Raw genomic sequence first — 17,995 nt, forward strand, 5'->3', positions numbered from 1 at the left:
GTGAGGGACACATTACTGATTAGGAAAGAGTACCTGTGTATGTAAAATGTTTATTTCTGGATTTATGGACAACCGTAAAGCCCCATTAACTAGGCGGACAGGGTTATTTGACTGGTATACTGATGCTGGCTTAAGCATCGTGATCTTTTTTTCTTTTCTTTTTTTTGTGGATTAATTTTCTCGCAGTGATTTCATATCAACATTGTTGGATGTTAGACTTACTATGAAACACGATATTTTCCATTACGAAACAATAAAAGCAAAATTAAATACTATTTTTATCACAATAGCCCCATAGAAAGGATGCTCTTGAACAGTAAAACCTATTGGTTCAAATGACAGACCTGTCTACATACCTATATGACTATATACATTCAAGTTTTTCGAGACACAATGTGATTTCAATGTCTTTAAAGCCATAGAATGTGATAACTGATGTTATTATGAGCTGTCAATAAACTTTAATAGAAAAAATGTATCAACAGATTTAATTTCTGCTTGTATGCTTATTAAAACATTAAAAGACTTAGAATATGACAATTACATATTCATGTTTACAGTTTCTTTACTGCACATTTAAAAAAAATTACCAGACATAATTAATAGTAAATTAAAAAACTTATGATGATAATTTTCATATTTATCCCATCTACTAAAATGTTTTGCATTTCTTTATATTATTATTCCTTTTAAATATTAATATTAAGAATAACAATAGCATTATTAGTACTGGCGGTGGTTGTAGTAAAAGCAGAAGTAGTGGGATAAATGTTACAATGCATAAAAAATACACTTATAATTATGATTATGAGTTTTAATTATCATTATTTTTGGTGAATTTGTTTGCCCGCAAGTTTGTAAAACAATGAGTGAGAAAATTATCTGCTCTGATTAACTGATGAAGGAGGAGGAGGCATTCTGTGGCGTGGGGGAAATCTCCCTGGGTTTGAGGACAGATACGTCAGGTTGCTTCTTGCACTCTGGATCACGAAGCTGCAAGAGAGTGTCGGAGGCTTATAGGCACAAAGCAAGAGAGGCATAGATCTGCACATCAGAGGCTCAGAGAGTGCAAACCTCACCCGAAGCACGGTGAGTACCAAGCTTTTTGCAAATTCATGTGCACGGCAGTGTTTGAGTGATGATAGCTGGCAGTTCTTGTGTGTGTCTGTGCCTTGGAGCACCTCAATTCTTTTTCTTTAAATGACAAGGAAATAAATGTTAAAATGTGGGAGGAAAAATATAGGATGTTCAATCCTATTTGTGTTTGCTCCTTCAAGTTGCAACAACTTTCTCTGTGGGAAAGGAAATTCTTTTATTTTGTAAAACAAAGCTTGGATCATCAGCCAATTCTCATATGATTTAAACCATGTCATATGATGAAATATCTCTGAGAAAACATTAGTTTAAAGAGTTATATCCTTTGTTAATGTGGTTGTGCTTTATTGTCAAAATGGTACAGCCCTCCTGATAAAATCTACAACTCAGCTCCATGGTTTCTAACAGTGCTGGTGTAACTGCAGACTACCCACAGAGGAATGATGATGCCTAATCCTTCCACAAGTTCTGACTGTTTTTAGACTGTTATCTGACAGCAGAAAACACCTGCGCCAGTTTCATTCACTGTCACTTTGCATTACTTCCATGTATGTGTGTGTGCATCCCTCAGGCAGCCAAAGAGGACCATGGCATTTGCAGGGATGCTGAGCGACGAGGACATCAAGGCTGCGGTCAAGGCTTGTCAAGGTGAGTCAGACCGTACACACACACACACACTCGCAAGCAGAGAGACACACACTATGCAAGCATCTAGTCATTAACACAATAACAGATACTTTACCGTAAGTGAATTTAAATTCACTTACATATTACACAGAGAAAGAGAGACACGGGCAACGTTAAAACAACTCCCACTCCCACAGGGGATAGCAGTATGATGTGTTGTTCACAGTGGGGACAGGGAGCCTGCAGGTAACCTGGCAGCCATGCGGTGGGAGGGCAGTTACTACCCAGATACCAAGGTGTTTATGTTGAGAATTCTCACAGAGAACAGCAAATCACATAAGCTACAGTCCTCACATCCCAAAGCACTTAATTATTTATCTCTTGTAATTATGTCTGCATGACAAGGCAGACACAGCTCACCCGCTCCAATGAAACTCAAATGCCAGTGCTTACATGCCCTTTATTCAAGAAACCCCCCCTGTTAGATATGTTTTAGGTAAAATACTTTCAGGCTTTGTCAGGTGTATTTTTTTGCATGTATCAATAAAAGGAAGGAATATTTCTAAGATTTATTTTAAAGATTGGCACAAAAGTAAAATATCTAATGAAAGTGGGGATAGCAGGCAAATCACCATTGGGTTAGGGATACTTCTTTTTTTAAAAATTCCCCTCCCTTATTTTAAGATTACTTAGTTTTAAGTGTAAATATTCTAATTTCTCATACAGTGACTGCAAGTCTTCTTCAACAATTCATTTTCAATGACTTGAAGGTAACTCATCCTAGATCAGAGCAGCTTGTTAAGTTAAGGGCTTTTAACATTTAGGTTTGCATTAGAGCCGCGGGCGATATTCAGTGTGCTTTGACTGTTTCAATGGCATAATGACATAGCCTATCACGGCATAAGACAGTGATGAGCTACAGGGTGTATATTGGTAAATGTCATCGGTTGAAGAATGAAAGTCATCTGAGCGAAAGAGTAAATGCGACATCTCCATTCAGCCTCTCACCATTCTTGCTTTCTTGTCATTCTGTGATTGACCTCTCACTCTCACATCTGTCTGTCTCTGTCTCTTTCTCTCTCTATCTCTCTCTCTCTCTTTGCCTGTGTAGCTCCAGGCACATTCAACTTCAAGTCATTCTTTACACAAGTGGGACTGACCGGCTCATCTGAGGCAGATGGGAAAAAAGTGTTTACAGTCCTGGACCAGGACAAGAGTGGATACATTGAGGAGGAGGAGCTCAAGTAAGGACAGAGTGTGTGTGTGTGTGTGTGTGTGTGTGTGTGTGTGTGTGTGTGTGTGTGTGTGTGTGTGTGTGTGTGTGTGTGTGTGGTTAAAGGATGGGTGGTATAGATGGGTGTGTGGGTGTGTTTGTGTATGTGTATGTGTGTATATACATCTATTTTGTAAATCCCTTGCAATGGCCCACGGGCAGGGGTTTAGTGCATGAATGGAGCAGCATTTCTGCTATGAATGAATTGAGAAAAATACATAAGGGGAGGGCTGGTGAGCAACAGAGACAGGGATTACAACATCTCAGAGAGGCCTCGAAGGTGGAAAAATGCCATCAGAAAAGATAAAGTCTATTGATTTGATTCAAATCCAAACTTATTGCTGATATTTTTCTACCTCCCCATCAGACTGTTCCTTCAGAATTTTTCCCCAGGGGCAAGGGAGCTGACTGTGGATGAGACTAAGAGTCTGATGGCTGCAGGAGATAGGGATGGCGATGGCAAGATTGGAATGGAAGGTGGGTGCTTGTAAAACATCTGAAAAGACTGTGGGCAGATGAGAAAAGGAGCCATGCGTACAGAGGAGCTGTCCACTACTTAGTGCTGAAATTGCAGTCTATCAAAAAAGCACATGCAACCAAACTATAGAACGATGCCCTCAGACAAGCAAATAAATAATTTGTTGTTTATTTAGTCATCTTGCTTAACCATAATGTTGCATGACACTGACTTCTTGCCTGAAAAAAACTGAATCCATTGTTTCTTTTTCCCCCCTACAGAGTTCTGTGATCTCCTGAAATAAAGAGAATAAATACACATGACTGCAGCTTTCTTTCCCTGTTTTTGAATAATGGATTTCTTATGGAAGTCCCCACTTTCCAGATCGTTTGATGCAAAGACCAGAAACCTCAGATATTCTGTACCTGCCTGCTGCTCTCCTTTGTTGATGTGATATAATAATGGTATAAGATGTTTGGTGGACAGACGGCTAAGGCTGACTATTAGCTGTGTGTGTATTAAATCAATCAGGTACCTGGAATTGATTAATAAAGGTATTTATTGGATGTGATATCAATGTCTGCTGGTCATTTTTTTTATATCAGCCTGTAATGGAGAATGCATGAAGAGACTTGTTTCAATCCTGATGTAAAGATAAATTGAGAGCCCATTCAGGGTTTCAAAGTCACTTGATGCGGAGTCTGAAGTCTTTGCATCATATCATGTGTTTGTGCTGATGTGAAACTCATTAGAACCTTTCATCATATGGTTCTTGATGTGCTTCATTAAAGAGATATCTGTTAAATTAATGTTCCCATTTTATTACTAAGAAATAGAAACAAGTATCAAATAGGAAACATTTAGGATATGAGATTAGAATGATTGCCCAGGTAGATGCCTGTGCAGGACTTATTGCAGCCAAATGAGGCTCATGGAAATGCTCTGGGGGAGGATGACAATGGACAGGCTGCTCGGAACCCCCATTCTGATTCTCTGCTGTAGGGTGGCCTCTATCCAAAAACCTGTGGAAATTGAAAAGCCTCTCTCTGAGTCCAGTCTCACCAATTTTTGGAAAATCATTTCAAATACAGTATCTATTTAAATATCATTTAAATAGGTGGAATTTTTCTTTTTAAATTGGCTGGACACCCCCCCCCCCCCCCTCAAATCTTAGGACACATGGTTTCCTCTCAAAATTCCCCACGAATTCCTTATTAGGACTAGCACTGCCTTCTGCTGGACAGATTCCGCATTCCTGCAGACCATGCAGAAATATCACACCACAATTATGGAAAATACTTTTTATATAGGCTATAGTTTACAGAACAGAGACTCTGGGGTAACTTTCCCTGATGACTGATTAATCTCATCTTTGGTTCAATTACTAATGCGCGAAAAATGAGCTGCGTTCAGGACTATATGGAAACGTGTCAGAGTAAAAATTAGCTGTCAACATATTGCTAACTTGTTCACGTGTTCACGATTGGTGCATTGCCTACTAAGGAAAGGGACCTGGCGGTATGGGCCCCTAAGTCTTGTCCCTGATGGGGCGCTGAGTTCGCTCCTTGTCCCTCTTTCCCTTCTCAACCTGGACTCCCTGCATATGGAGCTGATGAACTATATGGAAATATAGCCTAGGACAACTGTAGCCTATACTTTAGGTATAGCTAGTTAATGTTACAGGGCAGCACATAGACAGGGGCCGCACATAACTATCAGCTGAGACCATTTTTGGGGCGGTGGTGCAACTCCAATCCTTCAGTTTCAAGAATAGAAAGTCTATCTCCAATAATCCATAATGGACACAGAATAAAAATTACAATGCAAACTATATGGGAAAAAACTACACGTTGAAATACATTCACTTCTGAGCAGGTCTACCACAGACAATTGCCACAGATCAAATGTAGCTGTCATGTAAAGCTCTGTCAAGTTGACAGACGCTCTGAAGGCTCGTAATGCATTTTAATGACACCACACAAGACGGAATAAACAAACACAGTAGGCCTATATAAATCCAAACAAACAGTCTCTCACACAGGTATGTGTCGATTATCTAATATAAAATTATAATGATAACGCAAAGGAGATTAAAGCCAAGTGTTTTAATGGCAGCATTTAGCCTGAGCCTGATAGGCTTTTTGTTTTCAGAGAGATGAATAGCGTTAAAGTGGTGACTTAAACATTTGATCTGTTAATTATGACCGTGGAAGGCTTCTGGCATTTGACTCAATCACGGACCAAAGCAGGGGATAACACATGGTTGCACTCTGTCACATTTCCATTCATTTCAGTTAGACTATATCGTCAGATGAAACTTGTAACATCGAAATCAGCCACTTAAATGCTGACGATAAATCATATGAGTGCAACATGTCAGTGAGCAGCGGGCCTGCTCAGGTTTCCACACGTCTAGCTATAGGCCTCCTCACACATGGTAGCATCCTCATTTGTTCACCTAAAAATAGGTTGAGACTACTAGACACATTTTTTCGAAACCCATGCATCTTGGTACCTGATACTGAGACTCAAAGCTCTGTAAATGGTGTTGCTCAAGGATATATAAGAGAGAGGGACTGGGGCTTAAAGCATTCACTCGAGTCCACCTTGGTTTTCACTCGCCTCAACGCAGCTCAAAGGTGAGTGGGAAGTGCGCCTCGCAAAGGCCACACTGACTTCTGGCAGATTGCACTGGGAGGACAGGGATTCAGAGAAGGAGCTCCCCGTGGACTATAATCTGTAGAGAGAAAAATGGAACCAACATAGCCAACAACTGCTCGGACCGAAGGACTTTTCAAACAGTGTGAAAAGGAGGCCAAGTGTGTCCATTTGGTTTCAAAGGATTAACGTTCGTGGATGATAAATGCGCTATTTTACATTATCTCTCTTAACCGGATAAAGAAAAAAAAAATCACACCTAAAGCTAAAGATGCCTTTTCCCCAGCTGCGTTGTTTATTTGTGGCAGTGATTGGTGTTGCCATGATTTGTTCTCTCGCTGGGAGCATCATCTATTTTGTACCATAGCAGCATAACGCTTTGGGATAAACAGAGTCAGACCTGAGCTGTGATCAGATATCCAGAGGGCAAAGAGTAGCTCTTTAGCCCATAGAGAAAACAGGACTGGTGGTGCTTCATGCCAGGCTTTGCAAATCAAAGCAACTAAGTGGTTTAATCCTGAACAAAAAGTGTCTTTGAAAATGGCTGAAAAAAATGCTTTTCCAATACAGTGAACTTTTTATTCTATTGTGAAGCTATTGCAGGAATAGCCTTGTTTCATTGTTGGAGGGTTAATGTTTGGACACTGAGTCCTCAGACCCAAAGCTGTTTCATGTCATTTAACAGAGGCACCTTCATTCCTCTGAAAACCTCTGAAGTTACTGTATCCTAAGCCCAAAGAGTAGACCTATACGAATGTCCTAGATACACAATGTTTTATTTCAGATGGTTTGCAATGCAAAAATAAGACCACTGTATAGGATTTGTGATGCTTACATTAACCCTGACCTGTGTCTTCTTTCCCCTCGCAGATAAAAAAAAATGGCCTTCGCTAGTGTCCTCAAGGAAGCCGAAGTGAAAGCAGCTCTGGATGGCTGCTCAGGTGAGCCTCTTTCACTTACTATTACAGTTAACCAACCATTTAATGCACTCGACCCATTTCCTCATTCTTCTTCTTATTATCATCATTTTGTGGCATATCGTGCATTTTCACTGCAATCTAAGCAACCAATACACAGTTATCATGTTACATCAACAGAGAAGTGCCATGTTGTGCTCATGCAGCCAGGGTGCTAATGGTGTTAAAATGTGTGTTCCAGCTGCTGACTCCTTCAACTACAAGACCTTCTTCAAGGCATGCGGCCTGTCCGGCAAGACCGCTGAAGATGTCAAGAAGGCCTTCGCAATCATTGACCAGGACAACAGTGGCTTCATTGAGGAGGAGGAGCTGAAGTAAGACATTCCAGCACTTCACACTCAATGCTTAGGCCTCAGCTGCTCAAAATATGCACCAGATGTAGTATTACTATGTCATGTTTAAGTTAGGTCTAAATCATTCTGAAAACAAGGGATGCAGCCTTTCTTTACTCCCCTCATTTGTACGTGCTATCTTAGTTTGGCTGTAATCTGTGGGTCAATTAACACACTGACTGCACTAATGAAACTAAAGAGAGGAGAGGCTGAACGAAGCCTGGAGGTTTCATGACTTTGTACATTTAAATCCTTATGGACAGGCTTTTTGGAAACACAGCATCCTGTTGTGAAATCACAAACACAGAGACAGTTTAAAAGGAAACTTATTCTAGCTAATGTAAATGCAATCAATACAGACTGAGGTGCAGATCATTTCAACTTCTCCTGTTTGTCCACCTGTCAGGCTGTTCCTGCAGAACTTCTCTGCTGGTGCCAGAGCACTCACCGACAAGGAGACCAAGGCTTTCCTTGCCGCTGGTGACAGTGATGGTGATGGCAAGATCGGAGTTGATGGTAAGAGTTCTTTAGTGGAGCAGGACGCTCTTTCCTATATATCTTTGAATGCAGCAGAACACAGCAAAGACAACACGATTATTTCTGATGCCTGATAGCAGTGGGCTCTAAACTAATCTGTATTACAATTTAATTCTTCACATCCATTCACATACTATTATCTGCAAAGACTCAACCTCTACGTCACAGAGGGGGTCCAATCACTCTAGATCATACCATAATAATAACATAAGAATCTGAATACATTTTGTTCTCCACTAACAGCTGTTTTCTTCTACTTTCACAGAGTTTGCCGCCCTTGTAAAGGCATAAACTTCCATTGACCAAGATCCACTTCCATTCACGGAACTGCGAAACTCCTTGCAAGATTCAGTATTCATCAGCTGAAAGAATATTTTTTATACCTTATTTATGAGTTGCCTGCATACATTTCTCAACATTGAACACATTTTTACTGTTTATGTTATTACAATGTGTTATATGTTCTGAAAAATGACTTGTGCAAACTGTACAACACCATCTGCACTTCTGAGGAAGAGTGAAAAACCAGGAATAAATACTCTTTTGGTCTAAAGTCATCTTGTTCAGGTCAGTCATCTTTTAATTGGTCAACTTCTCTTGTATCATACGACCCACTGTATTCACTTAGCTATGTCAACACAGTGGGCTGAGGAAGAGGCGGTGCTAAAGGAGTTTCCACCTGCCAGGGTTTTTGAATACTTGGGAGGTGCTGAGAGACGGTTGAACTGACCTGCCCAGCCCTTGTTTTGATAATTGGTTAATGAGAAGGGGAGTGTAGCTGGACTCAAGCCAGGAGCTGGCAAACACAGCGGGAATGGCCCGAGGGCTTTGCTCGCATACACTTCCTGGATCCAGGGAGGTTTGCAATGGATAGCTGTCACACATAGTTTAATTAGATGCTCTGTTCCAAGGTCTTTTTCTCCAACTGCTGAGTAGTCAATTACATGATGTGCTGTGGCAACAGGACGGCTATTAACAGCCACCGATGCATCAGCAGGAACTTTTAGCAGGCTACATCTGCTGCTAAGATGCAAATCTTTAGTTGTCAGAGGAATTCCTGACAAATTGTTTTATTTTCTTGCAGTGTTTGCAATGTGCCACATTTTCTTGGAGAATATTCCATGTACATAAACTGGCCTAGAAAGAAATGAGAACAGCTCATCAGTCATATCAAAGTCAAATTACAGTCCAAGTGGAAGTTATGAATGCTCAAGGAACTGCAAGGCAGCAATATGTAAACCCTCAACACTATCAAATGACCAACCAGTGGTCAAAACAGACAGAGACATAATGATGGCAGTCAACTGATTCCTCAGGCTTCAGCACCACAGGACAGTGCTGCCACCTGCAGGTCAAAGCTGCTCTCTCAGCATTACAAGCGGAGCTGCACGGTGTAATGACAAGAACTGGGTTTTGAACTTGATTTGGAGGAGAGAAAAAAAAAAGATTTAACAGCATGGAAACTTCCTTGTGCTTTGGAACATTTTAAGCTCTTAAAATAACAGGAATAATACATGAAATTACAAAGGAAAGAGGCCGGGTGCAATAATCAGCCTAATTGAAGCAGGTTTTTTCCCAAAAGAATTACTCAGTATACGTTGACTAATGTAATAAAAAAAACAAAAATAATTACTTTCTTAGAATATGTGAAATACAATTGACTTTCCAGGTAAAATGGGACCAATTGAAATTTGTGCTTGGTTTGATTTGAAGTGGATTAGTGGAAACGTGATTTTAAGGCAAAGTCTAATTTGGCAAAATACAAATGACTGCATCATTCAGGCATCTCAGGTAGACTCTGCCAATGTTAAACAAGCCTACACAGCAAAAGAATGTTTCTCACCAAGTGAACTATAATTTATTTTTGCACATTTCCCAGTAACATTCAAGACATAAATCGGCATATCATATTTAACGACTGTTTTCCCCAAACCCGCCAAGTAGACTTAAGAGAAATTCCTGAATAAAGCAGCCAGCGCCTTCCAAATCAACAATGCTATACGAAAAGAGGGAAAACAACCAATTAGTGCCACTTACGCCAGCTCTAATGCATGCATGCTCAGTATCCACCTTCATTGCTGTGTGTTGCCAGCAGCACTTGCAATTCGTCCTCCTCAGCAGTGCACAGGCCTATTCTTAGCATTGGGGGATAGTGAAGACTTCTTCAAACGCACCTTTTAAGCGTCTTCATTTGTGAAACTTAAAATAGACCGCTCTCTGACTGCAGGACAAATTTTCGCCACCCCCGTCCCGGGGGTGTCAGTTATCTTATGCCTCAGATTTCGATGGAGTGAAACTATAAAAGGTCACCGGGAACAGCGGGAAGATCACTGCAGTCGACTCGAGACCTGTCTGTATCATCTGTACCCTACAAAGCAAAGACATCAGAGGTGAGTTTGAATGAATGGAGAGAAAGAAACCCCGGGACCCGTGAAGAGACAAAGCCGCAGCATCAGGCTTGGCGCTTTTGAGAAAACATTCATGGTTTTGAACATTACGTTTAAATAAGGAAATCAACTTCTCACTGCAATGCCGCATCAAAAGAACGAGATGAATTTTTCCTTTTTTTTTTTGTTTGTTTGCTGTTGCGGGAGCGTCAGCTGCATGAAGACATGGATTACTGGTCACAGCTCCAAGCTTCTATAGAGTTGCAGTGTCGATCCAGCCTCTGGAATGGGATTTGGAAATGTAACATCAAACGCGCCATTCATAAATAAGTGGACTGATTAATTTGCCATTTGAAATGTGAAATCTTTCTATTTCTATTGAATTTGGAAGAAATATGATCCATATAATCTGCGATACCAAAAAGTAGCCGACCTGCTCCCCTGTGATTATTTAGTCATAATATTGCCTATCCTACTTTAAAAAGTTTAGATCATCGCTTTTGATTTTATTTCTACAGATCAAAATGGCCTTCAAAGGTGTACTGAATGATGCTGACATCACTGCAGCCCTGGATGGGTGCAAGAGTGAGTCCTGGGCTGGCAATTACAAAATCAGTCACAGTCTCCCTGAGTGGCTTTTGTCATTTGGAGCATTAACAGCTACCATGTTTTATTTATTTATTTATTTATTCATTTGCCAACCTGCCATTGATTTCAGACGCCGACTCATTCGACCACAAGAAGTTCTTCAAGGCATGCGGCCTGGCCGGCAAGTCTGCCGACGAGGTCAAGAAGGCCTTCGCCATCATCGACCAGGACAAGAGCGGTTTCATTGAGGAGGAGGAGCTGAAGTAAGACGCACACCAATCACAACACCACTCCCTTTGTCCAAAACAAAGCCTACATCCACACGTCAGTGCTTATGAATGCTATTCTTGCATCTTCTATTATCAATTAATACCTATGTTTGTAAGCCCAGTGAATAACATTTTTGGACTTAGCAGAGTTTGTTCTTGCTGTGTGGACTGAAGGAATGTGGAGGTGCGCACAGGGTCAAACTATCAGTGTATTAGTACCAGTGTCCTGTTTTTCCCTCTGTCCAACTGGCTGCAGATCTTTAATTGTGTTTTTGTTATTATTATTATTATTCATTACATCCAATAAAAGAACAACTATCAGTATCGATATGTGTGTCCAAGTATTTGAATGAAAACTTGAAGTTCTGCGGTCAGGTTATATATGAAATGAGCGCAAGGGTCCGTGAACTAACCACAGCCCCTGTGTGTCTAAGGCTGTTCCTGCAGACCTTCAAGGCAGGTGCACGCGCACTGACCGACGCCGAGACCAAGACTTTCCTCAAGGCCGGTGACACCGACGGTGACGGCAAGATTGGCGTTGATGGTATGTTGTTTAGGCGACTTTGGATGATTCTGGTGGAACTTTCCAGCGGATACCAACTCTCTCTTCTCCTCTGTCTCCCCCGCAGAGTTCGCTGCCATGGTTAAGCATTAAGATAGCAACTGACCAACAACACCTGCTCTGATGGAACAACAAAGCCCACGTCGACCTCCCCCCTTTTCATCTGAATATAAATAATTTTTATACATTTGCTTAAGAGACGTTTCCTCCTATGCAACACACTGTCCAAAAATGATGATTGTGAATGTCGCTCGGTTGTGTTCATGTCTTAAATATGAATTTTGCTTACTGTAAAATCTATGATGCACTTTCCAGGAACGAACGGTAAAAAAGAATAAATATTCTTTTGCTACGATTTTATTGGATTTTTATTCTTCACAAATCTCTCTCTCTCTCTCTCTCTTTCTCTCTCTCTCTCTCATATTCAATTTCAATTTACTTTTTTGACATGGAATATAAAAACATGTGAATCAATGGTATGGAAAGGAAAATAATGAAAATGAATGAAAAAGAAAACAGATGTAGCCTAAATATAATTGTTACAGTGTACACACACACACACACACACACACACACACACACACACACACACACACACACACACACACACACACACTATGTGCTAGTAGTGCATATGACCATGCAGCTCCATCCTGCAGCCACTAGATGGAGTTACGTACATTAACAGTAGATGCTGGGACACAGTATAAATCATCTCGAACGACCGCTGTTTGAACGATAGTTCCCCATATTCCGGCAGTGGGGCACTTATAAATTCAAGCAGTAAGACAGAATACAAAATTACCTTACGTTTCGAAAACGCAAATTTTAAAACTTCTTTTCAAGACCCTTTTGTTAAAAATTGGTGGATAAAACTGAATGAATGAGGCGTAAAGTCCAACTATTTAACTTGAGACTTAGAACTGCAAAGCATGTTGGGTGATGGTGTAACAAAAATACACTGAAAATAAATTTAATCTCTAGTTGATTTTAATCCAGGCATAATTTTATTGGATCTTAATTAAGACAGGCATGATTGCAATATTGGACATGCTTCATTGTTCCTGTACTGCAGAATGGGGATAATGTGAATACATAGCAGGCCTATTAAATTCCTTTTCTTATTATCATTATTATTATTATTATGATCATTATTTTCAGTAAGAACTGTCAGTCAGTCCTCTTTGTCCGAGAGAAGCTAAAAAAAAAAAAGGCTGAGGTCAACCTCTCGGCCAGTCTATATGACCAAGGGTGAGGCTCGTAAAGAACATTAGCAAATGTAAATGAATAAATGATTGCCCAGTAACCGTATAGTCCACGAGGTATCAACATGGCGGATGACATCATGCACTGGGTGCTGGTAAAGTCGCACCACTGCTCTCGTTTCCGGTGTCCACAGTCTCTTTTTCACACACAGTCTGGAGCAGATGATAGAGTTTCTCTTTACCTGCTCAGGGGACAACCTCACAGAGGATTATCAGACAGCACTTGTTGAGGGGCCCCATTAACAAGTTGGCCCTGGGATTATGTTTAGGAAACGTTGACACTGACAAACCAGCGGAGATACAAGCTTTTACTCAATAATGAAAGACGCCAGGAAGCTGCCAAAGAATGAAACAAAAGGATACTGCGCGTAAACTGTGTGCAAAGTTCATGCTCAAAGCACATGTCCTCCATTCTTACTTAAGACAAGTTCTTTAAGCAGTAACTTAATTATGTCTCCACCGAGACATATAAAATGTTGGCTCCTTTGTCCCACGCGCCACAGCGCAACTCGACTGATTCCAAACGACACGAATGTTCTGTCTTCAGACATTTAAATAATGTTTAAGATGATCTTTACGCACAGACCGGCTTTATCCGCGGTTCACCTCCGCCAGCTGATGCGTGCCAAGAGTCGCACGCGCCCCACTCAAGCGCGCATTGAATGGTTGACTTCTATCATGAGGAAGCTGCTGTTCCCCCGCGGGTTTGGATATATGCAAAAATATCTCCGAGTATCAGGTTGCAGATGATATATTGGATACTTTTTGTAGGACGTGATCTCTTAATCAAGGTTCCATGGTGTAATGGTTAGCACTCTGGACTCTGAATCCAGCGATCCGAGTTCAAATCTCGGTGGGACCTGCTTGTTTATTAACGTCAAGGTTATTTAACTTTGCATGAATTCATTAGAAAATAATTTCAAATTGTTCATACAAAAAACATTTCCCACAGCTCGAGTTTCTCTGTCTATTGCCTCCACATACAAAGTGGTGCTGCATATGCACACCTTCAACTAACCTTACATCATGAAGAGAAATAACCTTCCGTGTGCTACTGCAGTGAACACTCCCAGAAATGTGCTTAATGACCCCTGAATTTGTCTGTCAAACCCGCTGGGGGCCACAGATGCCCGGGGAACAGACAACCTGAACTGAACATTTTGCTGCTGGACAAATGGACAGCGTGCAGGTCTGAGAGACTTAATGGGACAAAATGATCCAACTCCAGTAGAAATGAATCCACCGTGCTCAGACCTGGGACACCGTAGCTACATTATGCATCATCATCAGCATCACAGAGAGACGCCGACAGCAGAGGGTGACCTCGGGCCCCTTAATCAGCACAGTTGACAAAGCAATTTTGCGAGGCTGTCCCCGCTGTCAGTGTGAGACAGTAAGAAGGTTATAAAGCACCGGCGTCCCTGACATTCACTGATGAGTGGGCTATGATGTGTGTTTGAGGTTACATTAGGTTTGGTTGGAGATCATCTGACCCGCCCCACCTCTAGGTGACTCAATCTCTCGCGGTTGTGCTGCTGACATGAGACACATGGTCTATATGCAAGACGTGGAAACGTTCAGTGCCAGTTGACACTTTATTTCCCATAACTCACCTCAAATGTATTTATAAAGGGCCATATTTGCAGTGGGATGTTGCTCAGATGTGCTCGTTTTGGGACAGCTGCCTGAAAAGGGATATCTGCATGAAAGGGTGGGGGGTGGAGGGGGGCAGAGAGGGAGAAAAGGAGAGAGAGATTGCAGTTACATTACAGGCTCCCTGCATTTACTGTACCAGGCTATATAATTCTAGAGGTGAGAGGAGGAGGGGTGTTGGGATGACGGGAGGGAGTGGTGGATGGGGCGGGGGGGAAGAATGCGCTTTTTAACTTAATTTGCTATTTACAAGGGCGTTACAGATGTCCACGGTCCGGTCTCTCTGCCCCTGGGCGTTATAAATAGTAAAGGTTAATTAGTTAGCTGAGAAATTGGATCAGGGGCGGGCAGTAAGAATTTGATCCATAGACAGGTAACTCAAGCAATCCCCATTGTCACTGCAATCAGACCTATATAAATCCGCCTTGACGGACAGCAGTCACCACATAGCCTTACCTCTCTGCTGGATCACCGACCGGGCGAGAACCCCTGAACACGGTAAGTTGCTGTGTGGATTCAAGGAGGTCGCTTTTGATGGAAACTGGGTACTTTCTTTTCTTTCTCTCTCTCTCTCTCTTTTTATTATTAATTTCAAAAGATTTTGTAGATGCGGATCCTCTGACTCCTGTTTATTCCGCGCGCTTTAGAGCAGCTGCACATCCTGCCTAGTTATATGACAGGTGAAATAAATGTGTGCGTAAAACAAGACAAGAGCAAAAAGAGAGAACGCAAACGATTTTTCTATCATGTTTAATCAATGGGAAGCGACCACTGTTGGATTCGACGCCTCGTTTAGAGCAAATCCGGTATTATTTTACTGATCTATAAGAATTGATCTAGATTGAAGGACTTTCGTTATATCAGTGTTGCTGCTTCGCTCTGTTCTGGCCTGTTACTGAACTGACTTCTCAGTGTCAGTACTGTCACCTGGACACCTTTTGCTCCCCGTCAGTGTCAAGTTTTGAAGGTTTGCCACTGTACCTGACTAAATGTGTTAATAATTCACCATGGTTGTTCCTCACTACAGGAATAAAATGTCGCTCTCATCTATCCTTTCCGCTGATGCCATCGACAGTGCTATCAAGGACTGCCAAGGTATCGTCTTCCACCAATATCATTATTGCTCTCTTCATTAGATTTTTTTTTCTTCTTCTAATTCCATACACTATTTCTCCTGGAGCCTGTGCAGTCACTAGAGAATAGGACTGTCTCTATATGATAGGCTGCTGGAAGACTGCAAACTGTTGAGATGAAAAGATAGATACTTGCATATAGGCTAAGTACAGTATAACCGGGATAAGTGATTAAGTGATAAGTGATGTTATGAACAGCAATTAGGCCGAAGAAAGTTCAGATTTAATCATGTAGCCTATATTATCACTGGAAGTCAAAGACCAAAGACGCTGAAATCTCTAAAATATAAAGAAATTTACAGGGAGTATCCAGGACCAAAGTTTCTCAAACTATGTGCCTCTAGGCAAGAAGATAAAATGACTTACAACACACTTAATAACAGCTACCTAGTCAAATGTCATCTTGTCTCCATTATTTAAACTGACATAAACGTAAATTCTACTTTCAAAGCGGAATCTATCCCATGCAAGTCAGAATACTGAACTGAGGGCAGAGTCTTGTCATTACTCATCAAGCCCAGCTTTGTGCCGTCCCTGACTCTGCTTCCTGTCTCTCCTCCAGCACCAGACTCCTTCTGCCCCAAGAAGTTTTTCCAGCTGTGTGGCCTCACCAAGAAGAGCCCCCAGGATGTGAAGAAGGTTTTTGCCATCCTGGACAATGATGCCAGTGGCTTTGTTGAGGAGGAAGAGCTCAAGTGAGTGAGCGGCCGGTTCTCCAACCTTAGACTTTTTTTATTTTTTTGTGGCCCAGGATCTGATGGGTCAGGGGCTGTTTTTGCCGACTCAAATGTCTCTTCCTTTAAAATAATCAGTTTTCATCATTCGGCTGTAAATGTTTTTTATTTTCTGAGATTCAGGTAGCTTCTTGTTTGAGGTGGTAATTATGAAAATCACCTATGGTCAAAGCTCAGCCACAGACGATGAAAATGAAATGGGTGTACAGCTATGCACAGCAACAAAACTTTTTAAATTACACCTTATGTTAGAAATTAGAAATTTAACAATCATCCCTTTCAATATCTTGCATCTCACATTGTCTTTAAGGGGATTCTTGTCTAAAAGCTGTGCATTAGGACAGATCAGTCCTCAGCGTTAGATCTTGATCGCTGCCTTTGTCGTTATTGCTATGTCCAGTTGTTACTGAAGAGTGCCTCTAACTTTTGTTTGTCTGTGGCTCTGTGTCCGCCAGGTTTTTCCTCCAGAGGTTTTCTCCAGGGGCTCGCGTTCTGACAGACACGGAGACCAAGGCCTTCCTGTGCGCTGCTGATGACGATAGTGATGGCCGGATTGGAGCAGACGGTGAGTGGGTTCACACTTACTGTATTTGATATACTCGTGTATGTGGAAAACAATTTCCACAATTTTTACATTTTCAAATTGCACTAAGTAAATTTGTTGTACTCTTTGAATAGTCTGGTTGTTTCAGGGTTTGGAAGTAACACCAGAGAACGAGACAGTTGTATTTTACAGGACTAAACTAGAAACGCAGAAACCATAGTTACTCCCTCCAAGTCCCTGCACGCTTTTTCTGTCCCAATATTTTATAAGTAATTGCTGAATTTGGCTCAGCAGCAGAACAGGGAAGATGCAACACGCATTCAAAATGGCCAATGTTCCTAAAGAGCAATTGACGAAAATGGTGTAAATGGCATACCGTTAACTCTAGAGCAAAACAATACAAGCTCTTCTTATGGGTTCATATCATTAATGTTACTTTGTTAAAAAATACACATATTTTTGTGTTAAATTGAGGCTGCTGTCAGACAGATCAGCTAAATAATAAGCTGCCACACCTTACTAATGCTGTTTCTTTTCTCCACAGAGTTCCAGGCCATGGTCTTGTCCTAAACAGCTGTACTCCATCTCTCCAACTCGATCTGACCCCGCTCCCGCCCCTATTCCACTGCTTCAAGGGCTTTCTTGGTTTTAGTCAATTATTTTCCATACGGTTAGTTAAAAAAAAAATGTGTTTCTTTTTATTTTACAAGACTCGCCCTGGTCCACAGACATCCACATTGTCATCATGTTTTTAGTTTTTTTTTTTCTTTTTCATATGTTTCAGAGATCATAAAGCTGCATTGCCCAAATAAATGTACAATTTACCAAGTAACTGAGAAAATAAAAGAATAAAATCCAAGTCTTGCGACTCTTAGTATTATTTCTATGTATCTTATATTCACAT

General features: G+C 41.2%; 4 protein-coding genes and 1 non-coding gene across 8 annotated transcripts; all 5 read left to right on the forward strand.

Moving 5' to 3' along the window:
- Positions 1-931: 931 nt before the first annotated feature.
- Positions 932-4,023, forward strand: pvalb5 (parvalbumin 5). Its single transcript, XM_056402603.1, has 5 exons — positions 932-1,089; positions 1,667-1,743; positions 2,834-2,966; positions 3,363-3,472; positions 3,734-4,023. The coding sequence occupies exons 2-5, from the start codon at positions 1,683-1,685 to the stop codon at positions 3,754-3,756; spliced, it is 327 nt and encodes a 108-aa protein (XP_056258578.1). The 5' UTR covers positions 932-1,089; positions 1,667-1,682; the 3' UTR covers positions 3,757-4,023.
- Positions 4,024-5,985: 1,962 nt separating this feature from the next.
- On the forward strand, positions 5,986-8,513 carry LOC130185874 (parvalbumin beta-like). Of its 2 annotated transcripts, none has more exons than XM_056402601.1 (5): positions 5,986-6,091; positions 6,981-7,051; positions 7,269-7,401; positions 7,826-7,935; positions 8,222-8,513. In XM_056402601.1, exons 2-5 carry the CDS (start codon positions 6,991-6,993, stop codon positions 8,245-8,247), a joined length of 330 nt encoding a protein of 109 aa, XP_056258576.1. In that variant the 5' UTR covers positions 5,986-6,091; positions 6,981-6,990; the 3' UTR covers positions 8,248-8,513. The 2 variants fall into 2 exon arrangements, with proteins under 2 accessions (XP_056258576.1, XP_056258577.1); XM_056402602.1 differs by lacking the exon at positions 5,986-6,091 and adding an exon at positions 6,253-6,271.
- Positions 8,514-10,197: 1,684 nt separating this feature from the next.
- LOC130184519 (parvalbumin beta) lies at positions 10,198-12,117 on the forward strand. The gene is made up of 5 exons (XM_056400465.1): positions 10,198-10,346; positions 10,862-10,928; positions 11,062-11,194; positions 11,635-11,744; positions 11,830-12,117. The coding sequence occupies exons 2-5, from the start codon at positions 10,868-10,870 to the stop codon at positions 11,853-11,855; spliced, it is 330 nt and encodes a 109-aa protein (XP_056256440.1). The 5' UTR covers positions 10,198-10,346; positions 10,862-10,867; the 3' UTR covers positions 11,856-12,117.
- A 1,700-nt stretch (positions 12,118-13,817) lies between these two features.
- trnaq-cug (transfer RNA glutamine (anticodon CUG)) lies at positions 13,818-13,889 on the forward strand. Its single transcript has one exon. It is a non-coding gene; the product is annotated as a tRNA-Gln (tRNA).
- Positions 13,890-14,913: 1,024 nt separating this feature from the next.
- pvalb8 (parvalbumin 8) lies at positions 14,914-17,950 on the forward strand. 3 transcript variants are annotated; one of them, XM_056401683.1, is made up of 5 exons: positions 14,914-15,178; positions 15,708-15,775; positions 16,376-16,508; positions 17,003-17,112; positions 17,636-17,950. In XM_056401683.1, the coding sequence occupies exons 2-5, from the start codon at positions 15,715-15,717 to the stop codon at positions 17,659-17,661; spliced, it is 330 nt and encodes a 109-aa protein (XP_056257658.1). In that variant the 5' UTR covers positions 14,914-15,178; positions 15,708-15,714; the 3' UTR covers positions 17,662-17,950. The 3 variants fall into 3 exon arrangements, with proteins under 3 accessions (XP_056257658.1, XP_056257657.1, XP_056257659.1); XM_056401682.1 differs by lacking the exon at positions 14,914-15,178 and adding an exon at positions 15,192-15,225; XM_056401684.1 differs by lacking the exon at positions 14,914-15,178 and adding an exon at positions 15,401-15,486.
- The last annotated feature ends 45 nt before the right edge of the window (positions 17,951-17,995 follow it).

The sequence above is a fragment of the Seriola aureovittata genome, chromosome 17 (genome assembly GCF_021018895.1).
Source record: "Seriola aureovittata isolate HTS-2021-v1 ecotype China chromosome 17, ASM2101889v1, whole genome shotgun sequence".
In the NCBI taxonomy this organism is placed as follows: Eukaryota; Metazoa; Chordata; class Actinopteri; order Carangiformes; family Carangidae; genus Seriola; species Seriola aureovittata.